Here is a 9225-nt window from a genome sequence, read left to right as displayed (position 1 = left end):
TCCCTAAGAAAAGGAGAGGATGGGACTAAAATATTTCAGATAAATTCATCATGAACGACGAAGCCACTCTCCGAGAGAGTGCAAAAGCGTCCTGGACACCAGGTCCCTGCGTGACCTGAGGCAAGCCACTTTGCCTCGAATGAGGAGGCAGGCTGGGGGTCCCCCATGTCCCATAACTCTACGACTCCGATTGCAAGTCACCTTCAACATGTCCCAACCCCTGGCTTCAACAGTACTGCAGAGGGTTCCAGCTCAGGCCACATTGGGGTCCCCTCAGGCTCCCTGCCTGTTATTGAGCATGTGACCTTGGACAAGTTACCTCGTGTCTCTCTGGGCCTCAGTTTGCTAAACTGAGCTGGGACGGCGTCATTGCCCCAGCCTCACTGGGTGCTCGTTGGGGTTCAGCGGAGCCACGCGTACGGAGCTCTTTGCTCGATTGATACATGGGAGAGCTTGATCCGATTTCCCCCGAGCTTGCCAACCTCTCAGAGAAGCTGGCAGCAATCTCTGGCCCATCGGGTCCCGCAGTCATCCCGCTGAGCCTGCACTGTGGCACGGGGCCCCTGGTCCCGTTAAAGCTCAGAGTGACTCTCAGCTTTGCCTTCTTCCCTGTCCTACAAGAGCGCACGCATCCCAAGGACACCAGCTCCACATTAGAGCTTCCCAGCCCCGTCTCGTCCCCGAGAGCACAGACGAGGAACGAATGAATGGCTCCGCCAGCCCCAGGCCAGTGTCACCCTGAGCTGCATCTCCACCTCCAGACTCCAGTACCAGAAATCAATTACCTAAGTCAACATTGGCCTTTTAATTTTAATTGACGACAACAATTATTACATATAAGATAACAACAGCAAAAATGGTGATGAATGGGGAGCCAAAAAGGTCTGAGATTGCACACAATCCGAATATTACTATCCACACGGTTATTGGGAATATTCTTTTTTTAAATAAGAGCTTCAGTGTTGACTGTTTCAATAGAAGAGTGAGTCATTTATTTACAAACATTTAAAAAATGTACTAAAATTAATTTTACTAATTAATTTTAGAAAATTAAAACAGTGATGTGGACACATGGACAAAAATGTGTAAACGCGTAAACGGGTATAGAATGAAAAGTAGCTCTCCCACTCCGAATGCCCACCCATTATGGCCAGTTTTCTGTGTGTCTTTTCCCAGAAGTGTTGGTCATTTTGAAACTATTAAAAAATGCTGATTTAAGGTCGATGGGGACCAGCATGACAGGGCAGAGTGATTTCCATTTTCTACATGATGCATCTGACTTAAAAAAAAAATAATGAGCATATATTACTTTTATTTTTAAAAATATTTTTTTAAAGAAAGAAAATCTATTATGAAGAACCTACTGGAATTGAGAATGACATATATCCCCAGACAGTGAGAAGCCACCAGCTCTCAAAGTGGCACTGGGGAAGGCAGCCTCACCTGCCAGAGGCCGGGAACCGGAGTCTCTCTCAGCCCTTCAGAGCCCTGGGAAGCCGGTGGCAGCCGCTGGCCCAGCCCTCTTGTCTCTGCTTGTTCCTGGGCACCCCTCATGCAACAACCCAGAGATCGAGACCACGAGACCCTGAAATCCTGGCACTAGCGTCGGAGGCCCCCAGGGTCCCCCCAGCGGATCTCCGAAGAGCAAAGAACGGCCACAGTCCCCTGCAGGCCCCTCAGTCCCTCACTATGGCTGTTTCTTCGCAGCCAACACACCAGCCTATCTGGGGGCTCGTCAGTGGGGCTCAGGTGACCAGAATCAACTGTTCATTCACTTTTCTGGGGATCCGGGACTGGCTCAGGACATGGAATAAACCAAGCAATTCCCAAAGACACCGAGTCCCGTACCCTAAAATGAACATCGCCATGACTCGGAGGGGAATATCAGCGCCCCGAGTCTTTCGCTGACAAATCACGCAGTCTCTCAACAAACGCTTATTGCCCTTCTCTGTCAGCCCACAAGTTTTGTCCCGTCCCATTTCTGAATTTTTATTATAAATTGAGACGACGGGGTTTGGGGTTTGTTTTCCTAATAGAAATTCATGTCACACTATTGACCACATTCCCAGGAGGCTGTGCTGCCCGCTCCTTCCCCCGGTGGTGCAGAAGCCCTAGTCTAGAAGGATCTCAGCGTCATCTGGACGAATATCAATTTCCATTGTACCACAGATGTCCCGACACGCCAATTAATAGAGTTCCAGCAAATAGATATTGGCCAGGGAGGCCCCACGGCACAGTGACCAAGTGTTCTGCTCTGGGGTCAGACAGGTCTGGGTTCGAATCACAGCTCGGCAACCTCCTCCCTGTGTCCCTGAAGCCTGGTTTCATCGTCATTAAAATGGGGACAGTGATGGAGCGCCTCACGGGGCCGAGAGCGTTCTATTTCTTAAAAAGTTCCTAAGCCCCTTAGCTGGGTGCTGGTGCAGGCGAGTGTTCCACAGACGGTGGCCTTATTACTAATCAGAGCACCTTCACTGCATCCACCGATGAGCAAGATCAAAGGAAAATGGTGCTCGTCCCCGCAGAGCCAAGAAAAGAAGTGGCACTATGGGGCTCCAGGGGGAAAGAAAAAAAAAAAAGAGAGAGCTCAACTGCCTGAAAGGAGAGAGAGAGAAAAAAAAAAGGTAGCGAAAAAAAAGCCCACTTTTAGGGTGCCGTATTTTACCAAAAAAATAAGGGGAAAGACTGGGAATTTTCTTCCCGGTTCCCAAATCCAGAACTTTCAGATCTTATTCTTACTTCCTTTCCTTGTGCTGAGATCTCGAGTCACAGGTCTTGCTTCGTGCAGGGCTGGGTTTGTGTCCCCGGGAGAACCGGGTCCCTGTGTTCCCCTTTCAACCCAGCAGCAATCGCCCGGAGAAAGAATTGTTCATTCAACATTCAGCACCCACTTACTATGAGATGGGCACTTTCTAGAAGTGTCGTTTTTTTAAGCGCCTGAGGTTACCGTAAATTCTTCCCGGTTGAAGTGAGCCAGAAGGTGCCCTGGGGATAACATGCTGGTACATCCAGCCAGATGCAAAACCGGCCTGGGGACGGGCCGCCGGCTGGCTGGCTTTGAAACCCCATCGCCCTTGCTTCTGTTTGGAGGGCTGTCATTTTATAATTGTGGAAAAGTTGAGAGCAGCGATAACATATTTCATTTACTAAATAGAAGTGTCCCTTCCCACGTTTTTGGCCAGTCATGGGTTACTGAAATGCACATAGTTCTGAAAGTGACAAGGAGCTTAAGGAAACAGATCACGCCGAGGCCCCGCTCCCTGGCTGACTCTCCCACACGCACACAGCAACGAGCCGACTTTATTCCAGAGGCATCCGGGGAATGGCCCGGGAGCAGCACTTGCTCCTGGCCAAGCCTAGAAGGGCCGCGTGACCTCTGGCCTCAGCCCGGTGGCACGGTGCTCACACGAGCCTGGATGCACGGTTAGTCTGGTAGGTGGATCTGACATTGGGACATAGTTTGAGAACACTGCCACCACAAAAACTGTGCCCAACTTCACTTAATAAAAATAAAATGGGTGATATTCGGTGTTTCCTTGTCCCTCTCTCAAACAGTCCCTTCCTTGCGGGCTTGCTAACTCCGTAAAAGCACTAATAGCCACATCGGTGCTATCTAGCCATCAATATCATACATGATAGAATTTTTTTTCCTGATCTTCTCTTTTCAGTTTAAATCCCTGATCAAACGTAGATGACTTTTGAAAAGTCATAAACTCTCCCTCCTTAGGGATCCTCTTCAGCCACCTTGCCTTCTGACTCTGCATTTCTGTATAAATCTCTATTAATGTTTTCCGACTCCGCGTGATGAGAGATGGTGCACAGCGAGATGAGACCCAGCCCCCTCGGGAGCCCCTCTGCCAAAGCCACGCAGGCACTCCTAGTCTGTCTCCTGCGTGCGTGTGTCTGCGTGGGAGGGATGGCGTGAGCGCACATCCCCCGGCTCGTCCGTATCAGGATGGCTGGGGGGCAGCGTACACATGTGAAAATGTGTGTGTGTGAGGGTGAGAGCGGGTGAGGATCTGGGAGGATGCACTCTGTTAGAACGGGGGTTCGGCCACACCTGAGGACGATTCCAGGATGTCTGATGGGGAACCCTTGCTCCCATGGGATGTCAGCCCAGCTGGATCATCACAGGAACCACCTCTGTCCTGGGCTGGGGCCACCGATTCCCTGGCCACACCAAGGCCCAGGCAAAGTCCATTTTGCCATTGCCCCTAGGAGATCCCCTGGGGCCTGGTTATTCAGGGATGACTGGACCTCAGTCCCAGAAGCCACCAGGCCCCAGTACCCCTTGGACCCTGGAAAGGCTTGGGGCTCTGAGTCCCAGGCAGAAAATGGAGCATGGACTAAGAAGTCATTCTCTGACTCTGGGAAGGATCTTTCAGACTGCCCCCAAGGGGCACCGTGGCTCTCCGCATAAGCAAAAAGAAGCATGAGGTACAAATAAGTATGCGGGGGAACAGCCCCACTACCCTTGCACTGTGCTCCCCGACAACCTGCCAAAGGGAGGCCAGGCAGCTTGCCCCCTCCAGGGCCAGACACTGGGCAAATTTCCTGTCCAGGGAAGGTTCGAACAGGGCTCGCCATCAGCTCCTCCCCAAACACTGGGAGCTTGTCTGCCTCTGCCCCAGCATCTCCCTCCCAGAAACACCTCCTTCGCATCCTCCTGAACCTTCACATGCCCCAGGCCTGGCTTAGCTCCTCTCCACCCGACCGCAGGATGTGATGTGTGCATTTGCTGTCTCTCTCCCTTTCTCTCTCCTCCCAGAAGCTTTCTCCAGCAGAGGCGGCAGTGTTAATATTGCCCCCGATGCCCTCTGAGTGCTTCTGAATCTGCCTGCCACCAACTGAGACCTGGTTTCCTTGTCTGAAAACGGTAGCTAATTGCAGAGTCCTCTCTCATGGATTAAATACTTGAGAATTCAATAGGATAATGCATGCACAGTGTCTGGGAGAAGGTGACAGCGTGAGCGATCGGGATGTGTGATAACTGAGACGAGCGTCGGGATCCGCACGTCATCAGTGTCTCACGCATGCAGAACGAGGGACAACGCACAGCTAAAATGGTGCAGACACAACGCTCCTCTCCCACCCAAACGCTTTCCCTGGGCTGCCTTCCGTGTCTTGCCCTGTGTCCCTGGCTTCTGAACCCCAGGACAGCCCCAGCTGACACCTGGGGAGCTCACTGTCGAGGTGCTATGACATTCGTAATGGCACAGAGTCAAAAGTTCCATCCTTCCTGATCTACAGCAGAAAACTAGCCTGCCCATCACCCCCAGTGGGCCCCGCTGCTTGCTACACGACAGCACACACACTCACCTCAATGGCCTTGTAGAAGATGCTGGTGCCAATCTGGACCACCTCCAGGTTCTGCTCCTGCTCGTTACGAGCGCACTTGATGTAGGTCATCCAGCTCCGGTGGTCCTCCTGGCTGGCGTCGATAAAGTAGCGCACCGTGCCATCTTCATTGAACACCTGGGAGCAGGCGAATCAGGGACCAGGTGAGGCAGGGCTGTGTCAGGTGTACCACCTGTGGCCAGGTCCGGGCCCCACGCCGGGCACATCCAAACACACTCTCTTTCCATCCTCACAACAGCCTCGCGAAGCGGACACAGCTCTTATCATCTTGGTTCTCCAGCTGAGCAAAGGGAGGCTCAGAGCAGTGGCTCGCCCGAGGCCAGCCGGCTAGAAGTGGCCCACAGCAGGGTCAGTCTCCAGGGCCCCAGAAGGAAAGGGACTCCTAGGGATCACTGACTGGACAAAGTGGCGTCCAGCTAGTTCTCTGGGGTCGCAGGGTACTTCCCAGAGCAGCAGAGAGCACTGGCCAAAATCACAGAGGGGACAGAGGAGCCCGGAGAGGTAAGGCTGGCTCACTGTGGCACCTGGCCTGGCCTGAGCCCCTTCATGGAGCTGTGAACTAGACTCCAACTTCCTAATCCAAGCGGAGAAAGTAACCACTAGCCGGGGCCTCCAGGGGAGGGAGGAAGTGAGGTTAGGTGAGGCCTCTGGGCCATCCCACGGTTCCTTTCCTTTCGCTCCTTTGACCAGGTGCAGTATTTGTCACCTTGGGCTCCTCCAGGGTCTACCAGGTGGAAGCTGTGGGAGGGAGCCAGCTGAGGGGAGGGGAAATGAGATTAGGGAGAGGGTGCCCTAGGTTGGCCTCTGTAAGGTAAAAGCCCCACGGGGAGGAAGTGCTTCGGGAGTGGCTTCATCCTACAGGTGGCCCTCCCTGGCACCTGGCACTGTCTGTGGGGAGGAGGATCAGAAAGCCTGGGATGGACGCCTCTCTGAACACCAGTTTCCTTTTGTAAAATGGGCATGATAACTCATGGGGCTGCCAAGATATTCTGGTGGACTGCAGGCCCCCACTCGGAAAGCCGACTCAGTGCCAGTTCATCCAGAAGCACTTCCGATGGCATTATTCTGCCAGGGTGGAGAGGTGGACTCCCAGGAAGCACAGGCTCCATTCATTCTCCATTCCAGCCCCCCTCGCCTGCAGGCCAGGGCTGGCTGAGGGGCTTTGCATGCTGCTTCCTGAGGGGGATGGGGTGGGAAAAAATGCAGGTGGCTGAGAGATGTTCCCAGTACTAGGCGGGACCCTGGGCAAGTGACCTGGCCTCTTTGGGTCTCAGTTCTCTCCTCTGTGAAGTGGGTCCAACAACAGTTGTGTTCCCTAGAGTTGGCCAGAGGAAAGAGGGTCAGATTTTTTTCTAACGAAGCTTTCCCAGGGGAGTATGTTGGGGTGGGTGGGGAGAAAACTCCAGGGATCCAGCGGCAAAGGGTCCTGGCCTCAGGGAGCAGCAGGGGTGGAAGCCGCAAACAGCGGGAGGCCGGGTCCTGCCAGCTCCCAACCCCCGCCCGAGCCTACCTCCCACATTAGGTTGTTGTTCTTGCAGATGTCCACGTGCTCCGGGGCGATGACTCGGCCAGTGAAGGGGCCCATCTCCGTGCCCGCTTTGATCCACGTCTTGGAGAAGATGCCGAGGCCCTCGCCTGGAATGGAGCTCTGTGCGATGATCACCTCTGCGGGCAGCACCAGGCTGGACAGCTTCTGCACCTCTGTGGCCACAGGGGAGCTGGGTCAGAGCCCGAGGACCCGGCCCGTTCTGCGCAGCCGACACATCCTAAGCCCAGAAGTCGCTCCATGTGTGTGCAGGGGAGTGTGGGGTGCGGAGGTTCAGCGGCCAGAGTGTTCTCTGTTTGCAACCGGGGGACCCTCTATGCCCTCGAAAGCCCTCGAAAGTGGTGTGTCGGGGCTCATTTCTAGGAGGGTTTTTTTAAAGTCTCTCCACAAATTCTCAAAGCACCCACAATTCCCACTGCCTTCCGTCCCAGAAAAGTTTAATAATTATTGAGCCGACCGCTGTGCGTGGTTTCACAAATGGGCAAACTGAGGCCAACTCCCATGAGGAGGTGCCGGCCAAGCTGAGGCTCTTTGCCCAGCCGCGTTCTGGGTTCTTTGGCTGGTCACTTAGAGATCATTGCGCGTCCGCACCGAGCACAGCGCACGGTCGGAAGATCCGGGACACAATCCGATCCCGAGCTCTGACTTCTTACGGGGAAGCCCTGCTCCCGGGGCAGGCTGGCAGTGCTGAGAACGGACCTCGGGCTGAGAGGCCACGGAGGCTCAAAAGAAACTTGGGCCACGGTGGGCCAAATTGGGCTCTCTCTATGTGACCCAGGGCGCGCCTGGGTCCCTCTGTGCACCCAGGATCCGCAGTGCCAGGAAAGGCAGCGCCCAGGAGGGACCCAGGCAAGCCCCGAAGTTGCTTCTCAGGGCAGGGAAGAGTGGGGGCAGCCCACCACCCCTGGGGGTCCCCCAGGCAGACCTGGCAGCGGGGGTGGGAGCCCTGAGGCTCACAGGGGCGGCCTCCATGTCTTACAAGGTTCCCCTCTAAGCTACCTGGGAAAATACCCGGCGAGCGGCTGGCTGAAAGGGGGGTTAAACGGTGTCCATTGCGGCGGGGCCAGGCAATTTGTCACGCTGTTAAAGTGATCGCATTCATTCGGCTCCATTCGAAAGAAATTGCTAATTCTAAATTCATTAGCCCTGGAAGAATGCTGTAGCAGTAAATTGTAGCTCAATGCCGAGGGGACTTGTTTAAAAGGGGCCGAGGAATTCCCCTTACAAAAAGCGGGGATTAGATGGTTGACATAGCGTGAATGGAAGTGGAATTAGTCTGCACGGTAAATTAAGAGAGGAACAGAAATCGTAAAGGGGGAAGAGAGGGCGACGCGCAGAGATGCCAGCACCGGGGGAAGATATTGTTTGCTGGTTGATGAATGAGGAATAAGAACTTGAGACATCTTAAAGAAAAGAAACTTTTCTCGCTCTCTTTTTCTCTCCCTCACTCTCTCCGCGGCTTTCTCTCTCCCTCCTGCCCGCCCTCCGCCCCTTCCCCAGCCCCCGCTGCCTTTTAAAGTTCTTGGTTTAAGTGGGAACTTTCGCGGGTCAAGCCTAAGTTAACTAAATGAATTTAAAACCCCTTCTTTTTGAGTCAACTGCTATTACACGCCTAGTAAGGCTTTCAATGCCGGGAACCGGCCTCCTCAAAGGGGTGAAGGGGGGCGCGGGGGCTGCGGGCCGGCAGCCTGGACATCGCGATCCTTCTCTGAGCCGCGGGGTGCGGAGCTACCCGCTCCCCCCCCCCACCTACGCTCTGCCCTGGTTCGGCTTACGGGAAACTGAGGCACGCGGAGCATCTGGAACGCCCCCAATTGGCGTGAGCGGCTTCAGTGCCCCGTGTCCTCGCCGCGGCCCGCGCGCCGCAGGGCAGGGAATCAAGGGCCGCGGAGAGCAGGGGAGGCGACCGGCCCCGACGGCGCGACTCACCGCCGGAGAAGGACTGCGCCAGGACCTCGGCGGTGAAGGCTGTCTTGGGGCTGGCGTGGTGGTTCTTGTCCTCGAAGAGCTGCTCGCCCAGCACGTTGCGCCAGCGCCCGTACAGGAAGCTGTGCAGGATGTCGGAGGTGATGACCTCGGCCAGCGCCAGTCCCGGCGCCTTCAGCCCCGTCTTGAGCACCAGGGCCTCAGCCGGGAGCACGGAGCCCATCATGGGCGTCCCAGGGCTCGCCGGCGCCGGGGACAGACGGCCGGGCAGACGCGGGATGTGGCGGGCGAGAGGGGAGAGGAGCGAAAGAGGGTCGTGATGGAGAAGGAAGCGGCGCAGGGGGAGGCCGAGGAGGCGGGAGGGAGCGGGAGGCTGGGGGGCGGCTGGGAGGGAA

The 9225-nt window shown here is 55.2% G+C and overlaps 1 protein-coding gene across 1 annotated transcript in view; it reads right to left on the bottom strand.

Annotated features, from left to right (window-relative positions):
- PRDM12 (PR/SET domain 12) overlaps positions 1–9056 on the bottom strand; it is a 13654-nt gene extending 4598 nt beyond the window's left edge. The window contains exons 1-3 of the mRNA XM_006918166.1: positions 8834–9056; positions 6869–7059; positions 5320–5475 (exon numbers count right to left, since the gene is read on the bottom strand). Coding sequence (XP_006918228.1) covers positions 5320–5475; positions 6869–7059; positions 8834–9056 — 570 coding nt within the window. The remainder of the gene's footprint in view (positions 1–5319; positions 5476–6868; positions 7060–8833) is intronic.
- Positions 9057–9225: the final 169 nt, after the last annotated feature.

The sequence above is a fragment of the Pteropus alecto genome, unplaced genomic scaffold (genome assembly GCF_000325575.1).
Source record: "Pteropus alecto unplaced genomic scaffold, ASM32557v1 scaffold67, whole genome shotgun sequence".
Taxonomy (NCBI): Eukaryota; Metazoa; Chordata; class Mammalia; order Chiroptera; family Pteropodidae; genus Pteropus; species Pteropus alecto.
Note: the sequence above shows the minus strand (reverse complement) of the source record. Positions and strands in the feature narration are given on the sequence as shown.